The sequence below is a fragment of the Neofelis nebulosa genome, chromosome 12 (genome assembly GCF_028018385.1).
Source record: "Neofelis nebulosa isolate mNeoNeb1 chromosome 12, mNeoNeb1.pri, whole genome shotgun sequence".
Taxonomy (NCBI): domain Eukaryota; kingdom Metazoa; phylum Chordata; class Mammalia; order Carnivora; family Felidae; genus Neofelis; species Neofelis nebulosa.
This window is the reverse complement of record NC_080793.1, coordinates 37323245-37350076: the sequence shown is the minus strand read 5'-3', so window position 1 is coordinate 37350076 and position 26832 is coordinate 37323245. Positions and strand designations below refer to the sequence as shown.

Here is a 26832-nt window from a genome sequence, read left to right as displayed (position 1 = left end):
CCTCCGGCTCCCCCTCGGTCGTCTCTCTGGGTCCTGGGAGGGAAGGATCGGGTCTCGTCGTCATTGGGCCGCGGTGATTAGTTTGCCCAGCCAAAGGGCGACTGAGCCCGCGGAAAGGGGAGGAGCCCCGGGGGCCAGCCCGCAAGGAACCGCCCCCGGGACCGGCCTGGGAGCTTGCGGCCGCCTGAGCCCCGTCTCCGGGCCGTGGCGCCAGGCCCCACCCCGCCCTGGGTAGGGCGCCGGGTCCCGCCGGTTGGCGTCTGGGACAGCGCCTGCGCCCGGGTGCCAGCCTGTGGGAAGGTGACCCAAGGCGGCGGGACAACCCGAGCCCCTTCCGGTCCGATCAGCCGGGCGTTTCCGGTCGGAAGGCGCTCGGTGGGGAAGGGGGGCTGAAGGGAAGTCCCGCCTCTGCCGCGGACGCCGCCACGCACTTGGCCCGGTCGTGGAAAGGCGGGCAGGTGAGGGCCTCGGTGTGCCGAGACCCGGTATTCGACCGTGTGAGGTGCCCGGGCTAAAGGCACGAGGTGACGGGCGGTGGTGGCGTTGGGCTGGGACCTGGAGCCTGGAGGGAGGTTGGGGAGGCTGGTTTGGGGGTTCGGGAGGTAGGGGGACTAACTCGGTACTGAGAGGGGCGGGGGTCTGGAACCCAGAGAGACGTCCTCCCCCTACTGGGTCAGCTGCCACCCGTACTTGCCATCCACTTTCCCGCACCCCAAAGCCAGGCGCTTCACTTAGACACCGTGCTGGTGGCCGCTGTTCTCCTCTGTCCTGGCCCCAAGGTTCTCTGCAGACGCCCCTCCCTGCCATGGTACTGACCTCTGACCCCCCCTTGTTTCCTTTTAGATCTGATTCCGGAGCTGCCATGATTGAAGTGGTAGCAGAGCTGAGCCGAGGTCCTGTGTTTCTGGCGGGGGAGGCGCTGGAGTGTGTGGTGACAGTCACCAACCCCCTACCCCCCACGGCCACTTCTGCATCCAGGTGGGGATGCACATACTGAAGGAGGTGGTTCTTCTGGGAGGAAGCCTGGTTTCTATGGTGCTAAGCCAGAGCTCAGATTGTCCTGTAGCACACCACCACCTTCTTGCTCATTGCGCTCTCATTTTAGGAAAGGGCTGTTGAACTGAACGTGTGGTTGACAGAGCCCTCCACCCTCCCTTCCCCCCTTCCCCATTTCCATTTTACCCACAGTATACTTCTTTTTAATGGATTCTCTTTGAGGTTCAGGATTCCCCGATCCCTAAGACAGACAGCCACTTCACCATGTTGGTCTCCTCAGATGGTGTGGGGGGGTGGGGGGAGTTTGGGAGAGCATTTGTGAGGTCAGGAGCTCCCCTCTGATGCTTTCTTTTCTTCTTCCCATAGTGAGGCTTTGGCCTGGGCCAGTGCCCAAATCCACTGCCAGTTCCATGCCAGTGAGAGTCGAGTAGCACTACCTCCCCCTGACGCCAGTCAGCCAGACGTCCAGCCTGAGAGCCAGACTGTCTTTCTACCACACCGAGGTTAAAGATGGGCATTTGCCTTTGGAAGGGGGTGGAGTCATTGTCACCTGAGAGTGAATTTGTTAAGTTGTTCTAGTGGATCCTTATAGTTTCTGTCATATTGGGGATGTTGGGGAATGTAATTGTTGTTTTGGGGGTATATGACTGTTTCTGTCTTACAACAAGAAAATAAGGGTAGCTTGCTTTGGGCTGCCCCCACTTGCTGTGCTAGTTTCACCTAGTACTAGACAGTGGGTCATTTTTTTTTAATTTTTTTTTTTTAGCGTTTGTTTATTTTTGAGACAGAGAGACAGAGCATGAACAGGGGAGGGTCAGAGAGAGAGGGAGACACAGAATCTGAAACAGGCTCCAGGCTCTGAGCGGTCAGCACACAGCCCGATGCGGGGCTCAGACTCACGGACCGCGAGATCATGACCTGAGCCGAAGTCGGATGCTTAACCGACTGAGCCACCCAGGCGCCCCTAGACAGTGGGTCATTAAATTGCAGTCTTTCTTATCTCTTTCAGGTGAGAGGGGTCAGTGTATCCTTTCCACTCCACCAAAAATCCTTTTCTGTGATCTGAGGCTAGATCCTGGAGAGTCCAAATCATGTGAGTGCCTATCTCTTTCCCACCCCTGGATTGCCTTCTAAGGCTCCTGGCGGGAGGACTTCTCTGGTTGCCTCTGGCTGGCCTGACTACTACTTCCCAACCAGACTCCTACAGTGAAGTGCTGCCCATAGAGGGACCACCCTCCTTTCGGGGTCAGTCAGTCAAGTATGTCTACAAACTGACCATTGGCTGCCAGCGTGTCAACTCACCCATCACTTTACTCAGGGTCCCTCTGAGGGTTCTTGTGCTGACAGGTAAGTAAGGATTCCCGGAGGGAAGGGCTGGGGAAGAGCCTCACCAAAGCAGAAATGATCTGTAGAGGGCCTGCGAGGGGGGCTGGAGGGAAGCTTCCTGGTCTTAGTAAAGGTGCAAGTTGGGGGGTGGGGGGCGGTTTCTGGAGACTAGGTTGAAATGTGTACCTGGGATGTGGCTCCCCTTACCTTCAGCCATCACAGGTTGGAGTCTGAAACCCTAACCTCTACTGTCTAATTCCCTCCTAGCACTACCTTTCCATCTCTTCTCTCTGTAGGCCTTCAAGATATCCGGTTTCCCCAGGATGAGGCTGTAGCCCCATCTAGTCCATTCTTGGAGGAGGATGAAGGTGGGAAGAAGGATTCATGGCTAGCAGAGCTGGCTGGGGAGCGTCTCATGGCTGCCACATCCTGCCGCAGCCTCCGTGAGAATCCTTTCACAATTGTCCTCCCCCATACCCCCATATTATTACTGTCTCTGACAGATTTTCCTAATTGCCATATGCTTCTTGAGGATTCACTGATACTCATCCCACATTATAAAGAAAAACCCCACCTTGGCCTTTGGCTTCCAGCCCTTGGTACTCCCCAGTGTGGACTCCAGGCTCATAGTGTCCCATTCTTCCCAGATCTATACAATATCAGTGATGGCCGAGGAAAAGTTGGGACATTTGGCATCTTCAAATCTGTATACAGACTCGGCGAGGATGTGGTGGGGACCTTAAACTTAGGGGAAGGAACTGTAGCTTGTTTGCAGGTGAGAAGGAAAGGGGATTTTGGGGTGCTGGGCCTGGAGGGCTAGGGAGGAAGGAGGAAGGGCCTACATTAAGAGGGGTGGTATGTAGAAGTGAATAGTGTGGTCACCCAGGGTCCTTTTGGTAAAATAGCTTGAGATTGGGCTCAAGCTTCTCACCTAGAGTCCTTATTTTCAAGTGCCTGCTAGCAACCACTTCTCTTCTTGCTCCCAGTTTTCAGTAAGTTTACAGACTGAGGAACGTGTACAGCCTGAATACCAGAGGCGCCGCAGGACAGGGGGTATCCCCTCTGTCTCTCATGTGACTCATGCCCGGCACCAGGAGTCCTGCCTGCATACAACCAGAACCAGCTTCTCCCTCCCCATCCCTCTCAGCTCCACCCCAGGCTTCTGCACAGCCATTGGTGAGACCCAGACCATCATCGGCGGGGGGGGGGGGGGGGGGGGGGGGAGTAAAATGCTGTATTTAGGTAGAGTGTAATGGGTTCTGATTCCTAACAAACTCCTGGACATACCCACACCCAGCCTCCGACATGTAACACTTTCTCAGACATTCAGTCTGTTTCCTAGATGCACTAACTTCTAAATTCTTAAGAGCTTTACAGATGTCCTTCACTACCCCTACCCACTGAGGCCCTATGATGCACTGATCTCTGATTCCCCAGCGTGTTTACTTTAATCTACCAAGTCTTGACTGTTCCACACTTAGATTATTAGATGCTTGACCTTGCTATCCTGTTGACATGTTTCTGGTTAACACTGGATTTCTTTAGAGAAATCCCTGATCCTAGCCCTGTGACTTCTCTTCTTCCTGAATACCACTTTTTTTCCCTCCATTTACTAACCATATCCTGCGTTGGTTTTTACTCCTGCCTTCTAATGCCTCCCCACCTTTGTCTGTTTTTTTCCACAGTGTCCCTGAAGTGGAGATTGCATTTTGAATTTGTAACATCGCGAGAACCAGGTTTGGTGCTCCTACCTCCCTTGGAACAGCCTGAGCCTGTCACCTGGACAGGGCCTGAGCAAGTGCCCGTAGACACCTTCAGCTGGGACCTTCCAATCAAGGTGCTGCCCACAAGCCCTACCCTGGCCTCATATGCAGCCCCAGGCCCCAGCACCAGCACCATAACCATCTGAAACTGACTCACCACGACGCTGACTTTCTTCAGGATACTGAGAACTCAGCACCTGGACTCTATAGTAGGGCCCATTTTCCCCACCTGGGTCCAGTGGCATGGACAATGAGAGGCAGGCTTTTAGCTGTAGCATTAATTTATTTATTCAGAATAAATTGGCAGCTGCTAGTGGTTTCCCTGGAAGTGGCAGCAGCAGTGGGCAGTTAGCGGAAGGGTGATCGGTTGAGTTTAGTTGGAGTGGGGAGCAGGGGCCCCAGGGGCAGGGGTGTTGGCTGAGCCCCATTCGGGGTCAGGCCCTCCCCCTTTGCAGGGCAGCCGAGGGTCAGATTTTTGTACCAGGGAGAATTGACAGGTTCCTGCCTCCTGACGTACCTCACACCCCGCGGGGAAGTCGATGGGATGCTGAGACCTGGGGAAGCAAAGCATGGGAAAGGAGTCAGCATGGTGAAGGCCCCCTTTATCCCTGCCCTACTTTCCTTCTCTGCCAGCATTCTTCCCATGTCTTTAGTGCCCTCTTGTTCCCTGTGTCTAAGCCCTGGCCTGCCATATATGGATTTTTTCGTTTCATAGCAGAAATATTTTCCGTCCAGACCGCCCCCTACATCCCTCACTTCGTAGCCTGCAGGCTTCTCTCTTTCTCTCACTCTTGTTGGCACCTTCAGGTTCAGCCAGCCTCATACCTCTATTCTGTTCATTTTCCCACCACAACAGTCTGGTTATACCCTGGCAGTCTGTGGTCACTCACGTGTCACAGCAGCCCACACCGACGGGATGCAGACAGGTACAATGGAAACAGTCCTTGCGGAGCCAAGACTCACCCAGGGTAAAATATTTCCCTTCATAGTGGCAGGGGGCTAGGGAAGAACAGGAGATGTTAGTGTGTGTGGGAGTGGTAGTGGCAGACAAAAATCACTTGTGGTCTGCAGTGGGAGAAAGTAAGTACACATCACCTCCATATTTAGTCTCTCCAATTTCCGAGCTGGAGGGAGTCTGGGTTTTCTGACAGAAGATCATCTCTAAGCCCCCCTCATCCCAACTCCCTCTGTCCTCGGCCTTTCCAAATACCTCCCCCAGCTTTACCTTGAGCTTGAAAGTAGCACTTGCTGTGGACTCCTGGCTGCTGGAGGAGCAGAGATATCACCAAGCAGATGATCCCCCAGCTTCCCAGGACTCCCTTCGCCTGTCCAGACCAGAGCATCATTAGGGTCATTCCTGCAGCACAGCCCTCTCGATCCCTTCTTGGCCTCTGTTCAGACTACTCTGGTCTTGTCTCTTTGGCTTTTCTTTGTTTTTCTCCTTGAGTCTTAGTTTCTGTCTTTCTCCCCTGGGCTCCTGTCTCACACCATCTCCTTGCCCTCTGCTCTCACAGGCTTGGGATGTTTATAAAGTGAGGACCCTGGCCCCCTGCTGAGCAGAGCTGGAAAAGCTGTAACTCTGTTTCCTGAGGTGAGGGCATGAAAACAAGAGGTCTAGCTTTAACAAGCTGTGAGAGCTGATTCATGCCCCGGCACAGCGAGGGGGAGGGAGGTGGCCATGGAAGGGGCACTGACTGGGCACTTCCCCAGCAAGGAGGTGGGAGGGGTAAGGGCCCCCAGGTGGTCCCCACATCTCTTCCCTGACCTGGAGAGGAGGAAGCATTCCCCCCCACCCCCAACACACACATACACACCAGGGGTGTGTGTGCTGGGATCCTTGCCTGGACCGGAGGGAGGCATTTCCTGGGGATGGCTAATCCTGCACTCCAGCCAAACCCAGGAGCTGCAGTAGGGTGCGACAGCCAGAGGCTCCGGGAGAGCGAACCGACACCTGGAGTGGAGAATGTTTCTCTCAGACCCTAGGGCAGAGTCTCCCTGAAGTATGCTAGAGATGTGGGTGCTCCTCCGAGATGAGGAGGTGGGTGTCTCTTTTGCACAAGCCTACCGGGGATGCGCTTTCCATTGCTCGGTACCCCCAAACGTACGGCACATGCAAGATCTTCCCTTATCTGGGGACAGTTCTTTTAAAGAGGGACATCTCTAAATACTCTACTGGTATGAGTCACTCCGGTTTCACAGAGGTGCCCCTGTTTCCTCTAAGAACGAGAATTGAGGAGTCCTCGATGTCCTCTTTTGGGTTTCCTGCAGGCTCTGGAGAACCCCAAGATGGGTGATTAAGACTGTAGGTTATAGAGTCAGACTACTTGGATTCAGATCCTGATTCCACTTAAGAGCTGTGTGACCTTGGGCAAGCTACTTCAACTCTCTAGGCCCTTTTCCTTATCTTTAAATTGGGATAGTAATGCTAACTCAGGGTTGTTGTGAGGCTTTAAATGAGATGATGCGGGTAATGCTTTTAGCACTGTCCCTGGCACATGAGCCTCAGGAAATGGTAGCTGCTGTGGTTGGTGCGAAAGCTCAGATAAAATGGGGAGACATTCCTTTGGATGGTATTGAACAGCTCTGCACAGCTGAGGACTTCTGTCGGGGGCTGGTATCTCCTATCACAGACTTCTGCCCTTTGTGCATTCGTGCTCCATGTCACCCTTACTACCTCTGGTTTGAGAAAAAAGTGTTGGGGGTAAACCCACTTTTCCTAGGTCAGTCAGTACCCTCACTTCTGCCCTGGGAGAAGGTGTCACTTTCTCATCCTTCCAGGTAACATTGGGACCCCTGCTTTTCTCATTAGGATTTTGATCCATTTCTTCCCATCCCTGCTCATGTGAACTCTCAAGTTCTCCTATTTGACCACTCTAATGCCAGCCATCTCTTTGGTACTAATGACACCTTTCTTTCACTTTGCCACACTCCAAAGACCTTTTTCTAGCTGTTCCTTTCCTGTCTGGAGGGCCACTTTGACCTTCTGTTTTTCCTTCTAAGTCTCCAGTCCATTTTACTGCAAGAGTCTCATTCCCTGCCACCCAGTGGATCGGATACAACTACTTCTGGCTGACCTTTTTAGAGGGCCACCCTGCCTCTCTCCTCTTCATTCAGAAACAACTTCGTCTGTCCACCTCAGATTCCCTATCTGTCCTCTTCCAAGTAAATGGCTTAAGTGGATAGAGATGCCAACTATATGTACCACATGTTCACCCTAGTCAGGTCTGATACCTTTTCTATTTCAGAGGAGTGCCAAGAGAAAAAAGAAAATTCATGGTTGAGGCTGGGTGCCTTGATGCAGGCTGGTGTCTGGGAATCATGACCCTGGACTGCTCTCTTGGCTGGAGCAGGTGGATTAGGAGTCCTTTCTAGCACAAGGGCCCAGAAATCTTGTCAGTGGTCAGTAGCTCTGCTGCTACCTTTCTGGGGAAGGGGGGCCTGCTGATACCCTGGAAATCTGGGGCACAGAAAGCCTTTTGCTCCTGCAACCTGGAGCCGACCCAGTAGGGGGCAGACACGACTGGGGAGCTAGGAAGCTTGAAGGTGGTGATGATGCCGGCAGGCAAAGGGGGCCCAGTAGGGATTGGTGTGTGTGTGAGGTAATGGGGACAGAAGTGGGGGCCGCCTATAATGAAGATGAGGTAGGCATATGGGCAGGAGTAGGGGGCTTCTTTCTAGAAAGAAAGCCTGGGGCTGAGTCGGGATCCTTCTCACAGAATTTGGGGGAGGGGGGCGTGTCGGGGAGGTGTTGGTTGAATCCACTTGCATTCCTGTTGGTGTGCACGTTCTTGTGTGCGTCTCTATAGCTGCTTGGGCCCCGAGGCCACGCTTGTGGTTGCTGTGTGTATGCTTATGTGTAGAAGAGGTCAGTGGTTAGGGCCCAACTCTGATTCCTGGGGCCGCGGCCGTTGGGAATGCCAGTTGCGGGGAGGGGGGGGCGCGGCTAGTAGGGGGTGATTGGCGCGCGCGCGCGCGCGGGGACAGAAAAAACATCCGCCGGAGGCCCGGCCGGGCGGCGCTCCAGCAGTGCCCAGCAGGCAGGTGCGCGAGGCGAGGAAGTGAGCGCATTCCGGCCGCCGGCCCTCCGGTGAGTCACCGCCGACCCCCGCTGCCCGCTGCCGGATAGGAGGGACCGCAGAGGGGAGATTTGGGTGGCCGGAGCCCCTGGGGGTGGTGGTGGGGGGAACCTCTGCAGGGTTACCGTAGCGCTGGGGAGAGAGTTAAGGGAGGAAGGGTCCTGTGGGGTCGAGGTCCTGGTTTCACCCCAGGCGCGAAACCCCTAATAGACACTGAATACAGAGCCCGTGACTGAATGGAGGCAGGCAGGGAGCCTCCCTTGGGAGAATCTTGGGGCAGGGAGAAGGCCCCAGAGAGCTCGTGTGGGAAGGGAAAGGGGCCCTGGGCAAGACAGCAAGCGGGTGAGACTGTCTGGGGAGGGGAGGAGTGTGGGGCTGTGGAGTGAGCGCGGTGGACTGGAGTGCTGGAGGATCACAGCGCCAGTGTAGGCCTTGGCGAGCCAGAGCCTGTAGATGAAAGGAGACTTCATATCAGGTAGGAAGGTGGAAATGGCCAGACCCCAGACATAAGGTCTGCCCAGAGGCCTGTGTGCTCGGAGAGTGGAAGGTAGGTTTAGGGGGTGGTGGGACTTAAGGTTAGGTAGGTACCCTGTAGCCAAGTCATTAAAGGCTTTGAATGCTGGGGTGAGGAATTTGGATTTGGCCTTGCAGGTGGCAATGACGGCCTCTGAGCAAGAAGAGTAGTGACTGACTTAAAGGCAAGGTTATCTGTGTGTAACATTACTGCTTCCCATTCCGTCTTTGCTGAAGAATTAGGCATGGATATGCTAATTTTTATAGTCATTTAACACTGTGTAACTGCATTTATCAAACGATTAAGTGTTGGATTTTTAAAAATAGTAAAGTTGAAAAATCTGATTCAATATTTGATTTAAAACCCAAAGTTGAGGCTATCAAGATTAGTTACATGGCATTGTCGTGCTTTTGTGCCCCTTTTTCTCGCAGTGACCTGAGTGAACTCTGTTTCTAGTGCCTCAGTTTTGTATCAGCACAATCCTTCTAGTTTTCCCCTCCTTCATCTTATGGTCTTTATTTTTAACCTTAACTTTCTTCTGTGCAGCCATTTAAACTGCCCTATAACCCAAACCAAGTAAAACATTTCTTGGAGTGGGGCACTGGGCTACGGTATACAAATAACCCAGCTTTACATATGTATTATATTATTATCTTCTGTGCACATGTATGTAACTGTGGAGTTTCTGTGTTTAGCCTGTGGCTGATAAAAAGAGAGAGAAAGCTAAAGCTGTTTTATTCACAATAGTATTTATATAACAGTACTTATTAGTCTGATTTCTAAAATCAACTCTATGATGGTATTTGTCTCAGAAACTGACGCTCATTCTATCATATCATGATCTTTATATTTATTTTATCTTGGGCTGAAGGCAATTCCAAGAATTAGGATTTTAATAATTTATTTTAAAGATCTTTAAATCCTGCAGTTGCCTTTGGCCCCAAACAAGAAAATCTGGGTCAGTTAATTTTAAAAAAAGAAAATGATTTACTATATTGGGCCCTGCTGCTCTCTCCTGTGCTGTTTCAGTCCCAGCCCTACCTTATTCCCAGTGGCTTTTGCCTTCATTCCTTCTTTGCTCTGCGGGGCATCTTTGGAGGAAAACTTCACACCAACTTCCTCTACCATAAATTCTCTCCCTTCCTTCAACTCTACACTTCTCTTTGCCAATGTACACCACTACTTCTTCATTGATTTTTTTTTTTTTTTTTTTTAACCTACAGCCCTTTCTGGCTCTTTTCCATCTTTAACACTCTCTTGTTGAAATCTTCTCTTTTCCTCCTTTCTGTTTGGTAAGACCTTAGATTTTTAAAAGATTGGATTTTACTTATTATTTATTCTGCATGATCTGTCTTCCTTCCTCTTCTCTCACCTTTTTCTGATTTGGGGCTGTTTGTAAACCCTGTTATGCTTGCTTTGACCAACGCTTCAACCTTCCCCTTGTGATTAAGCATTCTTCCTCTAGGTACAGCAGAAAACGCTTATGTTTCCACTCTTTTTCCTACAAGGAAAAGTTTTCAAATTTACATCGACTTCAGCCTCTTCTTCCAACATTTTGCATCCAGCAGCATGACGTGGTCAATTGTAAAGTCCATTGAGTGACTCCACTTAAGCTTGATGTTGTGCTAGGCACTGAATAGTGAATTTCACAATCCTGACACCAGTTTCCTCAGCAATTGCCAACAATAGATATTACCACATGCGTGCGTGTGAATTCTTTCGTGTATATGCTAAAATGCACAGACAGTATAACAAGTCAGTATGTGTGTATGAATATATGTTCAGGATATGACATTATAATCAAGGTAAGTGCATTTTGGGGTAGAAGATGAGGATGGGTAAGTTGATAGGATAGAAGGTTAACAGACATCATCCTTTGGTATTCTGTATTCAGATGAGAAAGATGAGTGGAGCCATTCCTATACAGATGAGATCACACGAAGGACGCTGAGTTTCAGGAGTTGTGAGAGATGACAAGGAAGGGTTTGGTGAACGGCAGGAGGATGGGATAGAGGGGCCAGAGTCCAAGAACATTCCTATACTCAGCTCGGTACTCTCTCTGGCAGAGAATAGAAAAGATTGTCTGGTTGTAGTAGTGGTTTCAACTATGATCAAGATTCCATTAATAACCCATATACCCATATTGAAGTTTTCTACCTTGTCTCTGTGCCATTTGAACCATTCTTAACAAGTTCTTACCATTTTTTTTTCTCCTTACGAACTATTACGTTCATGATAGCCCCTACCACCAATAATTAGCCCCTAGCTAACCACCATTAATTTTGACTAAATTACCTGGCTACTTATAAATTTTCATTGTTCCTGCCTGCTCTACAATCTATTTATGGCAGTAGTGACTTTTAAAATTCTATTTATGACTCTCACTTTTATTTATAAATTGCTCTCTTCTTAAAATTATAGACTCAAAACTAGATACTTAGAAGGCATCTAGTTCTTTGTTGTCTCTGAAAGATGATCAAGTTGATCTTTGCTTTCTCTATATTGAATAAAATGGGTTACTTCCTCCTGCAGTCAGAGGCCACCCCTTCTGTTATCTGGCTCTAGGTACTAGAGGCTTGTTAAGCTGAAATCTGGCTTCTTATAGCATCTCATTTTCCCCCTTAGTTCTGCTCTTTGAAATGATATGGAAGAAATCGACTTGTTTTTCAGTGCGGCACTCTTTAAAGATTTGAAAAGCGTTTGTTTTTTGTTAGCTATTTGTCTAAGCTTTTTTCTTTAGCACTGTCTAATAGAACTTTCTGTGATGATAGAAATGTTCTCTACCTGTCTTGGCTAATCAGTAGCCACTAGTCATATGTGGCTTTTGAGCACTTGAAATATGGCTAGTGTGAGGAATGGAATTTTAAATTTAAATTTTTTTTTTAACGTTTATTTACTTTTGAGACAGAGAGAGACAGAGCATGAACGGGGGAGGGTCAGAGAGAGAGAGGGAGACACAGAATCTGAAACAGGCTCCAGGCTCTGAGCTGTCAGCACAGAGCCCGACGCGGGGCTCGAACTCACTAGCCGTGAGATCATGACCTGAGCTGAAGTCCGATGCTTAACCGACTGAGCCACCCAGGCGCCCCTGGAATTTTAAATTTTAATTAATTTAAATGTAAATAGCCATATGAGGTGAGTGGCTGTTGTGTTAGTACAGCTCTAAACTCAGAGTTAGTATGTTGTCATATGGCTGTCTTTTGGCTACTCCATAAATCTTATGGTCATTTCAAAAAATGGTAAAAATGTGTGTAACTGGGCTCTTGGTCTGCCTAAAGGCCAGTCTTCTATGTTGTCACAGCTGAGAAACAACACAAACCCAAAGCCTTGATGAGTAATGTCAGTTTTTATTGAAGGGGTAAAAGATGAAGGTTAGAATCTCATCTCTCATATACCAAAAGCAATGCTTAAGAAAAAATTTCTCAGGGCGCCTGGGTGGCTTGGTTGGTTAAGCGTCCAACTCTTGATTTCAGCTCAGGTCACAATCTCACGGTTTGTGAGATCAAGCCCTGCCCTGCGTCAGGCTCTGTTGCTGACAGCACAGTGTGGAACCTGCTTGGGATTCTTTCCCTCTTCCCCTCTGTCTGCCCCTCCCCTGCTTGTGCTTGCTCGCTCTCAAATAAACATTAAAAAAAAGGGGGGGGGGGAGGGGGGAGAAATCTGCATTTAATCTCTTCCCCAAAGAGAAAGAGTCCCTGAGGTCCCTCTCCCTCAAGAGGCTAACAAATCTCTCCCTTCTCTTTTCCCTTCTTTCCCCAAAACATATTTTCTCCTCCTCTTTGAACCTTACTCCTCTATTCTCTTTGAGTACCACCCTCTTCTCCTTTGAGGAGAGTTCTTAGCTGTGCTCCTCTTCAACTTCCCTTCCCTTTTAGTATGTCTGCTTGGGAAAATCAAGCAACTTTCCCCCTACCTATCTCTTTAGGGGCGGGACTTGGGAATGAGAGATTAGGGCTATAGTGTCATAAATAATTTTTCTTTTCCTTTCTCACATAATTCCTGACCTCCTCCTAGGAGTCCTCCTGTTTTCTTATCATTGCTGAAGAGTTTCTATGTAGCATTCTTTTACATAAGAATCTCTGTTGTCTTCTTTCATTCCATGTCTATGCTTGACACATACTAATAAAGCTCCTTCTTCACAGTTCCTTTACCCATTTTCCTTTTTCTTTCTTTTTTCTTTCCTTCTTTCCTTCTTTCTTTTTTCTTCTTTTTAAAAGTATTTTTAATGTTTATTTATTTATTTATTTATTTTTTTAAATTTTTTTTTTCAACCTTTTTTACTTATTTTTGGGACAGAGAGAGACAGAGCATGAACGGGGGAGGGGCAGAGAGAGAGGGAGACACAGAATCGGAAACAGGCTCCAGGCTCCGAGCCATCAGCCCAGAGCCTGACGCGGGGCTCGAACTCACGGACCGCGAGATCGTGACCTGGCTGAAGTCGGACGCTTAACCGACTGCGCCACCCAGGCGCCCCAAATGTTTATTTATTTTTGAGACAGAGAGAGACAGAGCATGAGTAGGGGAGGGGCAGAGAGAATGGGAGACACAGAATCCGAAGCAGGCTCCAGGCTCCCAGCTGTCAGCACAGAGCCCAATGCGGGGCTCAAACTTGTCAACTGCGAGATCATGACCTGAGCCGAAGTCTGACACTCAACCGACTGAGCCACCCAGGTGCCTCCCCTCTTTTTTTTGACTTATGTTATTTTTAATAGATTTATCTTCTCTTTACCTGTCTTCTACATAGGGAGGGGCTGTATCCATTGAGGGAATGGCATTCCTTTCCCACTCTTGTCACCCAATGCCTCGTCCTCCCTTGATTTTTTCTTTGGCTTACCATCATTGTCCATACCTACCTCCCTCTCCTCCAATCTCCTCTTTATCCATATCTTTAATAACATTTACTATTTTTTAAAATGATTTTGGGGGTCTCATTTTTTCCAGAGGTCCTCACACAATTCTCTGTGCCGTGACCTAAAACTGTGTATGTAGCATTGATTTCTGTGGTTTGGAGGTGATGGGGTTGAGGGGCAGAATATCCTCAACCATGGCGCTGATGTTTTGGACTGGATAATCCTTTATTGTTGGGGGGCAGTCCTGTGAACTGTGGGATGTTTAGCAGCATCCCTGACCTCCACTGTGACCACCAGAAATATTTCCAGACATTGCCACATGTCCCCCTGGAGGGCAAAATCCACCACTACCCTCCCTGCCTATGTTGAGAACTACTATGCTGTAATATGGGCTTTCTGAAATGGATAGGTGGTTGTACTTTTTCTCTCCAGCTGCCAATTTGTTTGCTTAGCCTGGGTTTTCAAAAGTGCGGTCTTTGTCTTACTTGGTAGGAGGTAGCTTCTTAAAATTGCAGGTTTCTGAGCTCATCCTAGACCTATTGAATCGGAAACATTGGAAGTGGAATCTGTAAATCTGATTTTTACAAGACGCTACCCCCTCTTCTCCCCTAACCAGGTAATTCTTTTGCCCTAGGCTTGACCCTCCTGTGGCATAACTGCTGCATTACCCACATTTTTTTCCTGCAAATCTTGCTGGTGCTCCAGCTTTGCTTCCGCTCTTGGCCCCATGATGCCAACACAAATAAGGAGGCCTCAGGTTACCAGGACAACTGGAGCACAGGAAACCGTAAAGACTCTGAGCTCCTACAGGCATCATGGACTGTGGCTATGCTGGCTTGATTTCTCTTGGGGGCTCAGTCATACTTTCTATTCCCCATTCCCAAACTACCCAGACTGGCAGATACCCAGGCCCAATCCACAGATCCTAATTATACAGACTGGGTGGTGGAATCTACAATGGGTGGAATGGAGAAGGGTAAATGAAGCTCTGTTACTCACACCATTGATATTCCGTGTCATGTTGGTGGTAATTGAATTTTTATACTGGTGAGAATTATATTCACCTGAGAGTTGATGTGATGACAGCCTTTGGAATCAGGATGCATAATATTATTTCTATTATTTATAGTTGCTTCAGTGAACCTTGAGTCTTGAATCTTTTTGGATCCCTGGATAGAGGTTTTCACAATTAGCTTTGGGTCAAAAGATTTAGCAATCTGATAAACTGAGAACAGCTAACGTTTAGCAAGAAAAGAATAGTTACCAGATAATGAGTTTGAGTTCTATTTACATTTCATTATAAAGCTAGTCTTTGTTTTAAGGTAGATCATCTGGTTTGATTAAGTCTCTAAAGCCATGAATAAATGAAAATTTGCTTGCACATATGGGCACTTAGATGCCTAGAAAATGTTGAATTGATCCAGAGCTGGAGCAGGCCACCTCCATGGAGCATCATGGCAGGTGAGAGCAAGAGGAAATAAAGGGTGATACGGTTGACTTGATAGCTCTTTTCAAATAGTTGAAGGATTCTCCTGTGGAGGAGGGGTCAGATTTACTTGCTTTAGTTCCAGAAGGTAGAATAAGCACCTTTATTTCAGATGACAGTGATAGAGGGACAGACTTTGGTTCAGTAAGGAAGAATGTTTGATTAATTGGCTGACAGACTGGAATGAGCTGAACGGTTAGTGAATTATTTGTGATGGTATTGTTTATATGGAGGTTAGAGTACTGATTGCACAAGGTTTGGATGAGATTTGGGACATTAAATTGAGTTTGGCCTGGAAGAAAAGCAGGCGAATTTATTGGAGGTCAATTTACCCTTTCTATTACATGATTCTGTGGCAACTCTTAAAGTCATTACTGTTTTCCTAGGCACCTCTGCCAAGTTTACCCCCCTGAGTCATTGAATATTAGAGTTGGTAGTAGAGTCTTTAGAAATTTCTCAAATGTTCGCTAGTCCTCTGGAGATATCTCAAGAATGTCACAGAGGTGGCTGAGAGAAGTGAGATGAAGGACAGCTGAGGCTCTGAGCCTTTTCCCAAGGCTTCAGCCAGAAGAGTCTTGCCTTTTTCCCCCCCCAGAAAAAAAAAGGGGGAGGGGGGTTCTACTGGAAAAAAATTGTAAAAGCCCTGATATCCTAAGTTCTTCATTTTACTGACAGAGAAACTAAGATACGGAGCAGAGAAGTGTCTTGCCAGAAGTCACACAGCCAATACATTTCAGGGTTGGAATTCAAATTTAGCTCTTCTAATTCCAGGCTTCAAATCTACTAGTCTAACTTCTTATAATTCAGTAATAAGTTTCTCTCCATTTCTCTGGCTCCACTATAAGCCAGAATTTTATTTCTTCAGATCTATCCCCTGTTAGCCACTGAACAGGTCTCTCTGCTACCCAATCTCTCCTTCTTCTGGTCTATATTATATTCACAGCTGCCATGTTATACTTCTTGAAGCATTGTCTTTATCATGAGATTTCCCTGCTGAAGAACCTTCTCTGTATTGCCTAGAAGGACTTTTCAGCCTGACACATTGTTAGTATTCTTTAGGATCCTTATTGTTCAACTAGCTGAACTTTTGCCCAAGTCCATCCTGTTATGGGTAATTAAAGGGCTATATAAAATAGTGAGATTAACTGAGTCCCACCCTACTTATAGACACCACTTTTGGCAGAATTTTTGTGTGGAGAGTTTTAATCGGGCATGATGAAAAGATACAAAAGAAATAGAAGATTACAGCTCGTGAACGGCAAGTTGCACAACAATATGTATAATACCCAATTTATGTGACACATACAGTTATTTGTTTACAAACAAGAATGAGATGTATAGAAAGCATCTGGAAGAAAATACACCAAACTGATAACAGAAATTTTTTTTAGTTTAATTTTTGAGAGACAGGGTAAGCAGGGGAGGGGCAGAGAGAGAGGGAGACAGAGAATCCCAAGCGGGCTCTGTACTGCCAGCGCGGAGCCTGATGGGGGACTGTGAGATCATTACCTGAGCTGAAACGAAGTTAGGCGCTCAATCAACTAAGCCACCAAGGCACCCCTATAACAGACATTGACTCTAAGGAGGGAGATTGAAAAACAATGGCGGAGAGCATAGGAAGAGGGGACTTAAAAGATTTATTTCTCCATTGAGGAGAGCCTCACAGGATGGAAGGGAGACCTAAGGAACCAGGCTTGGAACTGACAGAGAAAGAACTGCTCGACTATCTTGCTTGGTTTCAATGGAGGGAGGGAAAACTTGACTTTACTCTCCCAACAAACATGTACATAGAACGGGGGAGTTAATTGTCTGAAATGACATCAGAGTACTCTTAGGAAGTGAGCATGGATGCTGTGAACTAGAAATGACAAATGTCCACTGAATTCATCACCCCTACCCTCATTTCTTTTTTTTTTTTTTTTTTAAGTTTAGTTTGAGAGAGAGAGAGCACAAGTGGGGACGAACAGAGACAGAGAGAATCCAAAGCAGGCTCCACACTGTCAGCGCAGAGCATGACGTGGGGCTTGAATTCATGAACTGCAAGATCATAACCTGAGCCGGAATCAAGAGTCAGACTGTCTCGTAACCAACTGAGCCACCCAGGTGCCCCTCTCCACCTGCCCCCTCATTTGTTGGGGGGTGCCCCCTCAGCTTTCTTCTAAGCACAGGAAGGACACAAAGCAAAAATACAACCTGCCACTTCCCTCCCTACCTGCTCTATCTTGCAGTCTCTCATCCTCTTAACTCAATGCACCTCAATCCCTAGTAAATGTTAAAACCACACCACAGGACTTGAACTAAGCCAGTAAAGAAAGGTCTAAGATGGAGGTGTAGATAAAAAATAGCTTTGGGGCACCTGGGTGACCCAGTTGGTTAAGTGTCCAACTTTGGCTCAGGCATGATCTCATGGTTTGTGGGTTCGAGCCCCACATTGGGCTCTGCACTGACAGCTTGGAGTCTGGAGCCTACTTCAGATTCTGTCTCTCTTTCTCTCTGCCTCACCCTGATTGTGCTGTCTCTCTCAAAAATAAATAAATAAATAAATAAACATAAAAAAATAGCTTTCTTCAGCTGTTATCCTTGCTTAGGCCTGATTTTTTATTTTTTATTTTTAATGAAATCTATTTTATTCCATTCATTCATTCATTCATTTAGAGAGAGGGCACAAGTGAGCAAGGGCAGAGAGAGAATCCCAGGAGGGACAGGCCTGATTTTTATTTTTATTTTTTTAAGTAAATCTAATTTTATTTTATTTTATTTTTTATTATTTATTTATTTAGGGGGCACAAGTGAGCAAGGGGCAGAGAGAGAGAGAGAGAGAATCCTAGGAGGGACAAAGAAGCAGGGCTCACTCAAAGGGGGACTCGTGCTCACCCAAAGTAGGGCTCGAGCTCACCTGATGTGGGACTCAAAACTCATGAACTGTGAGATCATGTCCTGAGCCAAAGTCAGATGCTTATTGACTGAGCTACCCGGCACCCTAAGCCTGATTTTTCTTCTATTATTATCAAAAAACATTTTTTAATGTTTATTTTTGAGAGAAACAGCCCATGTGGGGGAGGGGCAGGGAGAGAGGGAGACACAGAATCTGAAGCAGGCTCCAGGCTCTGAGCTGTCAGCACAGAGTGGGGCTCAAATCCATGGACTATGAGATCATGACCTGAGTCAAAGTTGGAAGCTTAACCGACTGAGCCACCCAGACACCCCACCCTAAGCCTGATTTTTAAAAAATTAAACTAGGTTCATCAGGAGAGGATGTGCAAATTCACTAACTTCTGTGAATTAGAAAACAAATTCTAAGGTACTGCATTTCCACTGGACAGACCCATTTCTCTGGTGTGTTTCAGAAGGCTGACCGGTAAAGGATAATTCTATACTATATATGGGCTGCTAAACCTCTGTAATGATTTGCTGGCCAGCCACTGTTGGTAATAAAAAAGACTTTAGGGGCGCCTGGGTGGCGCAGTCGGTTAGGCGTCCGACTTCAGCCAGGTCACGATCTTGCGGTCCGTGAGTTCGAGCCCCGCGTCAGGCTCTGGGCTGATGGCTCGGAGCCTGGAGCCTGTTTCCGATTCTGTGTCTCCCTCTCTCTCTCTGCCCCTCCCCCGTTCATGCTCTGTCTCTCTCTGTCCCAAAAATAAATTAAAAATGTTGAAAAAAAAAATTAAAAAAAAAAAAAAAAAAAGACTTTAATTCCTTAACTGTTGCAAAATAATTATTTTTTCAACTTTACAGAAATATAATTTACAAGCAAGATGATGTATGTGTTTTCAAGTGTACAACGTAGATGTTTGCACTTATATAATCATCTTCCCAGACTAGTCATTTCTGTTACCCCCCGACACACAGACACAAAGTCCCCCGTTACCCTTTGCGGTCTACCCTCACCCCACCCCAGACATCCACTGATTATATTTCTATCACTGTAGATTAGTTTTACCTATTGTAGAGGTTGATATAAATGGAATCATACAGTATGTGTCCTGTTCTTAGCTTCTTTAATTCGGCATTACGTTTTTCATATCCATTCATGTTTTTGTGTATGTCAGTAATTTATCCCTTTTTATTGCTGAGTAGTATTTCATTGTTGGATATGCCACAATTACTTCCCCAGCATTTAATGATATTGAGTTTGCCCATTCATCTGCTGATGGACATTTAGGTTGCTTTCTACTTTTTAAAAAAAGTTTATTCATTTTGGGAGAGAGAAGGAGAAAGTGTGCGTGTGCGCGCATGTATACGTGTGCAAGTTAAGGGGGGACAGAGAGAGAAGAAGAGAGAGAATCCCAAGAAGGCTTTGTGCTGTCAGCACGGAGCTGACGGAGGGCTCAATTTCACCAGTTATGAGATCATGACCTGAGCCAAAAATCAAGAGTCGGGGGCGTAACTGACTGAGCCACCCAGGCACCCCTAGTATTGTCAGTGTTTAAAATCGTTCTATTAAAAAAATTTTTTGATGTTTATTTTTGAGAGAATGTGTGTGCAAATGGGGGAGGGGCAGAGAGAGAGAGAGACAGAATGTAAAGCAGGCTCCGTGCTGTCAGTGCAGAGCCCAACATGGGGCTCAAACTCACAAACTGTGAGATCATGACCTGAGCCGAGGTCGGATGCTCAACCAATGGAGCCACCCAGGCGTTCCAAGGTTTGTAGTGATATCTCATTGTGGTTTTAATTTGCTTTTCCCTGGCAATTAATGATACTGGGCATCTTTTCATGTGCTTATTTGCCACCAGTATCTCATATTTGGTGAAGTCTATTTAAATCTTTTGCCTATTTAAAAAATTGGAATGTTGGTCTTCTTGCTGTAAGAGTTCTTTATATATTCAAAATACAAGTGAATATATGAATTGTGAGTATATGTGAGTATATGAATTGAAAATATTCCCCCTAGTGAGTGACTTGCCATTTTTCCTTGTGTCTTTTGAACAGCAGAAGTTTTAAATTTTGGTGAAGGCTGATTTCTTACTTTTTTTTTTCTTTTACAGTTAGTGCTCTTTGTGCCCTGCACAAGAAATCTTTGCTTACAACAAAGTCACAGATTTTCTCCTGTGTTTTCTTCTATATCTAGAAATCTTATAGTTTTAACTTTTATACCTAGGTCTTTTTTGTGCTAATTATCCATTTCGATCACTTCTTTAGCTTTTCTTCCCTGCATAACAAATACAGTAAAAAAGGAAGAATCTGAAATAAAGGTGATTACCTCTCAGAAAAGGATATATTGTAGAATAGATTTTAAACATTTGTTGTGTGTACTGTTGTCTTCATGCAATATTCATTAATTTTTTATGTTTATTTTTGAGAGAGAGTGCATGCTTGCACGTGTGCGCACGAGTGGGGAAGGGACAGAGAGACAGAGGATCTGAAGTGGGCTCCATCCAGCTGCGTGCTGGCAGCACAGAGCCCGATGTGGGGCTCAAACTCACGAAATCATAGTAAGTGATCTCATGCTCCTGTCACTATTGAGATATAGTGACCAGACTTTGGTTTATACAAAACAGTTTGGTTTTGTCTCTAATCCTGTTTTTGGTAATATCTTTTTGCCAAAAGAGTTTGCTGTTAGTATCGTCACGGAACTCCTAGTTCTCTTTCCTGATAACCAGAGAACTAGATATCTCCTATAACTAACCGATCATATGTTCCTTAAAGCCAGTCATACTTTATTTGTGTTAATGATACCACCATTCTACAGGCCACCTCAAGTATCAGTAATAAGTGTTATTTACTATTAACATTAATAAACTAGTACAAATGTTAATAACCAAATAACAAGTGGTGTTAATTCAGAGCAGGATGAGATCACTATGGCTGAGGATAACCTTCATAGAAGAAGTAAGGATTGAACTAGTTCTGAAAGATGAGTAAGATTTTGATATATACTAACAGGGCAGATTGATTTGGATTAATGGATTTGAGGAAGACGAGAGTAAGGATCAGTACATGCGTCATTCATGGTGTGACTCCCCTGTCTGTTTATAGTGGACATCATTAATCCATCATGGAACTCATTCTTGCTGGTAAAACTGGAACTAGATAGTAGGAAGAGAAATGTAGACATTAAATGGAGGGATATTGTAAAAGAGGCATCAGTGAGACTTTGTGAAAATGTCTGACCTAGGAGGTCAAGATATGGGGCATTTCCCAGGTGCAGTAGGGAAGTCCTTGGTGCAGAGACTATGAAGGGCTTCTGTTGCATCTGTGCTGAATGTACAAGCATCTGAGGGGTGTGGTGTGATAAGCATCATAACCAGACTCAGAAAAATAGCGCCAGGGGAAGACAGTGCGATGTAATCCATCCATTGCTCTGGAGATCTGGGAAGCCAGAGGCCCACTCGCTCAAGGAGTCCCAACTTTTTCTTGCTGCTACAAAGTCCCCTCCCCCCTCATACGTCCAAATTCATCTCAGAGAAGTGGGAGAGAGGTGACTCTCTAAGAGACCAAGCAATTTTTATTCAAGAAAGTCTGAGCAGTACCTTAAAGATTAAATGATCAGATCTATTTTAAGTGGGTTGGGCACTTCTGAAGGATGTGGTATCAGCAACTGTGAAGATGTATAAAACCTTCATGTGAATAGAGGGTGCCAGTCAAGTCATCCACTACCTTTGATGAGGTAAGGCAGGACTGCATGTGGAATGATGCAGGCCTGTGTACCTGTTGCCAAGAGGGGCTGATTGGGCCCATCTAAGTAGGTTAGGATAGATGCCAGAGGCATGTGGCCTACCTGATCAGGTAGCTCAGTGCACTTAGCTTCAGGGGGACTGTTTATCCATGTCTACCTGTCTCAGCACCACCCGTGTCCCAATGCTGGCTACACTCACTTATTGCCAAGAAAAGCATATGGTTGAACAGCTTCAAGAGAATAGGTGTTAACTCTTCCTTAAATGTTTGGTAGAATTCCCTGGAAAGCTATCTGGCCCCGGACTCTTGTTTTTTTTGGGGAGATTTTTTATTACTAATTTGATTTCTTGACTGGTTATGGGTCTGTTCAAAGTTTCTATTTCTTCCTGTTTCAGTTTTGGAAGAAAAGCGTATGGTTGAAACACATCTGTTACCCCTGGCCTTGTCAAACCTGTGAGGACAGATTCTTGTAGTCTGCTATTTCCCTCAGCATCCCTCTTTTATCTCTCCTCATCCTAAGGAACCCATTTTGTTTTTAAGAACCCATTTTTTGAGGAGCCATCCAAATTATCTCGATTTTGTCATTTACTCATTTTTTAAATTTATTCTGATGTTGAGAGTCTGTTATACCATACATTGTCCTAAGCACTGAGGATACAGCATTTTGTAGAGAAAATGGAATAAACACAAATAAATATGTATAATTAGGTTTGAACAATATTAAGTTTAAAAAACATTACAGAGCGGGGGTGGCTGGGTGGCTCAGTCAGTTAAGCATCCAACTCCTAATTTGGGGTCAGGTCATGATCTCACAGTTCGTGAGATTGAGCCCCCAGTGTGGAGCCTGCTTGGGATTCTCTCTTCCTCCCTCCCTCTCTCTCAAAATACATAAATAAACACTTAAAAAATATTCTGGAGAAAGAACAGAATATTATTGGACTATACATATTTGGGGGGAGACCTTGTCTGTAAAGGAAGTGGTGATGTTTACACAGTGATCTTACTGATTTTGAGGTGATTGTGTGGAAGGTGGGAAGTGTTTCAGATAGAGGGAACAGTATGTGCAAAGGTGAGAGAATGGAAAGGAATGAAAGAAGTTCAGGGTATCTGGAGCATGAAGAGGGGGTGGGATGTGAGGTGAGATGAGGCTGAAGAGGTAGGCAGGGGCCAGATCAAGGAGCACCTTGAAATCCATGATAAGGTGTTTATAGTTCATCCTTTAAAGGGGAGGCCAGTTGTGCCTGGGTGGCTCGGTCAGTTGAGCATCCAACACTTAGTTTCAGCTCAGGTCATGATCTCATGGTTTGTGAGATCCAGCCCTTCGTTGGGCTCCTTGCTGACAGTGTGGAGCCTGCTTGGGATTCTCTCTCTCCCTCTCTCTCTGCCCCTCCCCTGCTCGCTCACTCTGTCTCTCTCTCAAAAATAAATAAGCTTAAAAAAAATTAAAGGGGAGGCAAGTCAAGGGTTTTATGCAGAGGAGTGACTTGGCCAGCACTACATTTTGGCTGTTTTATAGACAGATTGGAGAGGATCAACACTAGAGTCTGGGAGACAAGTTAAAGGGCAGTTACATTGGTTCAGGTGAAAGATGATAGTGGTTTGCACTATATAGAGTAGCACAGTGGAGAATTGCATGGATTTGAGGGCGTATTTTGGAGGTGTATCCAGCAAGACTTAGATGTGGACAGTGAGGGAGATGAGAATTCAGGGATGACTGAGGTTTTGGGCTTCAGCATGTAGATGGATGATGGTGCCAGTTACTGAGCAAGAGAACTTTGGGGTGGGAAGATATTTTGGGGGGAAATCATGTGTCTGATTTTGGACATTGAATTTGAAGTGCTTGCAACTCCATCAAGTGAAGAGGTCCAGTAGGCAATTGAATATATTGATTTGGAGGTGATGGAAATGGATTGGCAATCCATGCTTGGCACATAGAAATAGTTGTTGGAGTTATGCATGGGTATAGATATAATTATTGAGAGAGCTGAATGGAGAAAAAAAGAATATTTAGAATAAAGCCTCAAGGAATACCAATCAACCCAAGGGACAGGTAGAGAAGGAAGAGTCAGTAAGAGACAGCTGCCAGGTGGTTTGGGAGAAAGCTGCAGTATGGTGTCACAGAAGGTGTACCATTACAGCCTATTGTAGAGAGATGTCAGAGTGTTTGGCTGGACTCCTGGTGCTGCTGAAGTTACCTATAATATTTGATAGGGTGGGTGGGCTACAGAGGATCAGAGGAGCAGACCTGGAGCTCCCAGACCACTAATAACGTGGCAGCCTTCTGCCTGTCAAAGCTGAAGAAACTTGGACTCTAGGAGGTAGCAGGGGTTGAGAGGATGGAGAAGGCTCCCATAGAGATGTGATACCGTCAGAGCTCTGCCTTTAACCTGGTGAGGTTCAGCAAGATGCAAGTGAATCCCAGTCTGTGGACCTGAGCCATCCTCCAAATTTGGTTACAGTCTTACCACTTCCTAGCAGCTCACCCTTTTTTTCTGTCTCTGCCACTCTGATTCTGATGCCTAACTCATTCCCCTTGGTTCTTGATCTTTGGTTTACTTTGGCTAGCTCTCCCTTTCCGAGCAGTAACTCCCATATATACATACTTCTAATAACCCCTCTGCGTGGCTGGCAAGCTGCAAAAGCTGACTCTTTATGTACCTAATAAGCAGTCACCACAGAGTATGGCCCAGGATTATAGGCCTAGGTATCTAGAGGTGTTAGTGACTCTAAGCCTTAGAATTTTTGTTTTCCTCAGTCATCTCCTTTTCTCCTGTTTTGCTTGTCTGAGAGTTATTATTAGCTAGATGTTAAGGCTGGTTCTACCCTTCAGTGAATTTTGGGTTCTATTGCTATTATTCTGAGTTGGTGGTATCTGGGCCTAGCCTTGCTTGTGGTCTTAAGGGTTTTGATGACCTTTCCTATGGAGTAATATTCTGTGGAACTTCCTACCATGTGCTTTCTTTCTTTCCTTCCTGCCAGGATTAGTAAAAAATTAATTTAAAAATTCTGTCTTCCTATTCTAAAAGCCTGTAACCTCTTTGCTCTGGGTATTGGGTCTGAGGAATGTCTGTAGCCCTTAGCCTATTTCAGGACCTATGATTAACATACCCTGGGTCTAAATAATGCATTTGCAAGACTCCTGTGGGTTACAGTTTCATATAGGAGAAGCTTAAGAACAGGAATCTGATTGGAAGGGGAGGGAGGCAGTTAGAAGATTTGTCTTGAAGCTGAGTCCACAAGAGTAATATGATCAGCTGACTAGGACTGACTACCAGAAAAATAATAAAACAAAGATGTGATTGATAAAAATGTGTGCTTTCTTCATTTAAGTGAGTTTTATAAATGTGGAACCTTAAAAAAATTCTTCTGTTGGCCAATTAATTCACTTACTTAGTTTATTCCTTCTCCAAACAAAGGTATGCCATTAACCTGCGAATTTTAAATACCTGATTTGCTGACTTTTTTTTCTATTTATGTATTTTTATTTGGTTTACTTTATGAGGTGGGGGAAAGAGTTCACCGTCATTAATGCCAACAACTCTTCCTCAAATCCTCCAAGCAATCTTTTCCTTGGTGAGTTGTGTAAAATTCTAATCATTACTGTTGTGCAATGCTAAAATACCTTATATATGTAACAGTGACAGCACACATGCCCACACCCAGTGAAACAAGGTCATGTTCCAGCAGAAATTATCTACATTGAGGTGACAGGTGATGATGCCATGACTAGCGGTGAACTCACCAAGGAAATGAGCATAGAAAGAAGAATGCAGAAAGCTGAGGACCAGGGCGTGGGGAGAGGGGAGGAAGCTCACAGTTCAGAGGAGGAAGAGGACCTTCACCACAGTGAGAGATTAGTAGACACTGAGATGGGAGCATGACTAGGCAAATGAGCCGTGGCAAAAGTCATGAGAGTTTCAAGAGCAAGGTGGTGGTTAGCAGGAACTTCTCTGTGTTTCTCTTCATCCTAATTACCTTTTTTTAAATGTTTATTTATTTTAGAGAGAGAGAGCACGAGTGGGGGAGGAGCAGAGAGAGAAGGTGACACAGAATCCAAAGTAGGCTCCAAACTGTCAACACAGAACCCAACACGGGGCTTGAACTCATGAACCACAAGATCATGACCTGAGCTGAAGTCGGACACTTAACCAACTGAGCCACCCAGGCACCCCAACCTCATCCTAGTCATTTATAAAAATCTTACACTAGATAATTAAATTCAAAATTATTTATTGATCTGTACATGAACTGTGGTAGCATTGTATAAAAGAGGCATTAAGTGTTTTGAATAAATAAACTGGTAATTTATACATAAAAACTTCATCAATTTTGACTGGTATATTTGTTAAATGCAAACTGCAGACCTATTTCAGTGGGATTTTAAAAAATCTTTTGGGAGGGGTGCACCTGGATGGCTCAGCTGGTTAAGCATTGGACTCTATCTCAGTTCAGGTCTTGATCTCAGGGTTGTGAGTTCACACCCCGGATTGGGCTCTGTGCTGGGCGTGAAGGCTACTTAAAAAACAAAACAAACAAAACAAATCTTTTGGTATCCTTTCATCTCTTACATCGTTTAAAAAAAAAATTTTCGGGGCACCTGGGTGGCTCAGTCGGTTGAGCGTCTGACTTCAGCTCAGGTCATGATCTCAGAGCTCGTGGGTTTGAACCCCGCATCGGGCTCTGTGCTGACAGCTCGGAGCCTGGAGCCTGTTTCGGATTCTGTGTTTTCCTTTCTCTCTGCCCCTAAGCCACTCGCATTCTGTCTCTGTCTCTCTCAAAAATAAATAAACATTAAAAAAAAAATTTTTTTTAATCTCAATTTTTTTCTTAATTACAAAAGTAATACATATCATTGAAAATACAGTGATATATAAAATTCTAAACCATACTATCTCCAAGAGATAGCCATTCTCAGCATTTGATTTATATTGTTCCAAGTTTCTACTCTGTGTGTGTGTGTGTATGTGTGTGTGTGTGTGTGTGTGTGTGTGTATTTAATGAAACTGGGCTCATGACATAGATGTTTCAACTTTCTGTTTTCACTTACCTATGTGCAGTGAGCAGTGTTTGATATCATACATCTCTGAAACAGTGTTTAATGGACTGATTTTAATGTATATGTAACATAATTTAATTATTCAATGCCCTATTAGAAATTTAGATCTTTCCTGATTTTCTATTATTATAAACATTGCTATGTTGGGCA

At 45.6% G+C, this 26832-nt stretch overlaps 2 protein-coding genes and 2 long non-coding RNA genes across 5 annotated transcripts; 3 read left to right on the top strand and 1 right to left on the bottom strand.

Moving 5' to 3' along the window:
• The first annotated feature begins 26 nt into the window (after window positions 1-26).
• RGP1 (RGP1 homolog, RAB6A GEF complex partner 1) lies at window positions 27-4413 on the top strand. 2 transcript variants are annotated; one of them, XM_058694970.1, is made up of 9 exons: window positions 27-458; window positions 844-978; window positions 1363-1499; window positions 2006-2089; window positions 2194-2343; window positions 2619-2765; window positions 2970-3097; window positions 3309-3498; window positions 4008-4413. In XM_058694970.1, exons 2-9 carry the CDS (start codon window positions 863-865, stop codon window positions 4229-4231), a joined length of 1176 nt encoding a protein of 391 aa, XP_058550953.1. In that variant the 5' UTR covers window positions 27-458; window positions 844-862; the 3' UTR covers window positions 4232-4413. The 2 variants fall into 2 exon arrangements, with proteins under 2 accessions (XP_058550953.1, XP_058550955.1); XM_058694972.1 differs by having other exon boundaries at window positions 368-524.
• Window positions 4349-8008, bottom strand: MSMP (microseminoprotein, prostate associated). Its single transcript, XM_058694978.1, has 3 exons — window positions 5311-8008; window positions 4976-5084; window positions 4349-4639 (listed from the first exon to the last, which is right to left on the bottom strand). The coding sequence occupies exons 1-3, from the start codon at window positions 5438-5440 to the stop codon at window positions 4459-4461; spliced, it is 420 nt and encodes a 139-aa protein (XP_058550961.1). The 5' UTR covers window positions 5441-8008; the 3' UTR covers window positions 4349-4458.
• Window positions 8009-8192: 184 nt separating this feature from the next.
• On the top strand, window positions 8193-16392 carry LOC131491710 (uncharacterized). The gene is made up of 2 exons (XR_009251614.1): window positions 8193-12891; window positions 13143-16392. It is a non-coding gene; the product is annotated as an uncharacterized LOC131491710 (long non-coding RNA).
• A 2301-nt stretch (window positions 16393-18693) lies between these two features.
• Window positions 18694-26398, top strand: LOC131491712 (uncharacterized). The gene is made up of 2 exons (XR_009251616.1): window positions 18694-20203; window positions 20314-26398. It is a non-coding gene; the product is annotated as an uncharacterized LOC131491712 (long non-coding RNA).
• The last annotated feature ends 434 nt before the right edge of the window (window positions 26399-26832 follow it).

Bases quoted from the DNA above. Each gene is read 5' to 3' on its own strand.
- RGP1 (XM_058694970.1), top strand. From the start codon at position 863: ATGATTGAAGTGGTAGCAGAGCTGAGCCGAGGTCCTGTGTTTCTGGCG. The intron at 2,766-2,969 runs GTGAGAATCCTT...CATTCTTCCCAG, and splicing joins CACATCCTGCCGCAGCCTCC to ATCTATACAATATCAGTGAT. The intron at 3,098-3,308 runs GTGAGAAGGAAA...TCTTGCTCCCAG, and splicing joins GAACTGTAGCTTGTTTGCAG to TTTTCAGTAAGTTTACAGAC.
- MSMP (XM_058694978.1), bottom strand. From the start codon at position 5,440: ATGACCCTAATGATGCTCTGGTCTGGACAGGCGAAGGGAGTCCTGGGA. The intron at 5,085-5,310 runs GTAAAGCTGGGG...GTTCTTCCCTAG, and splicing joins GTGCTACTTTCAAGCTCAAG to CCCCCTGCCACTATGAAGGG. The intron at 4,640-4,975 runs GTGAGTGACCAC...TTGCTTCCCCAG, and splicing joins GGTGTGGGCTGCTGTGACAC to GTCTCAGCATCCCATCGACT.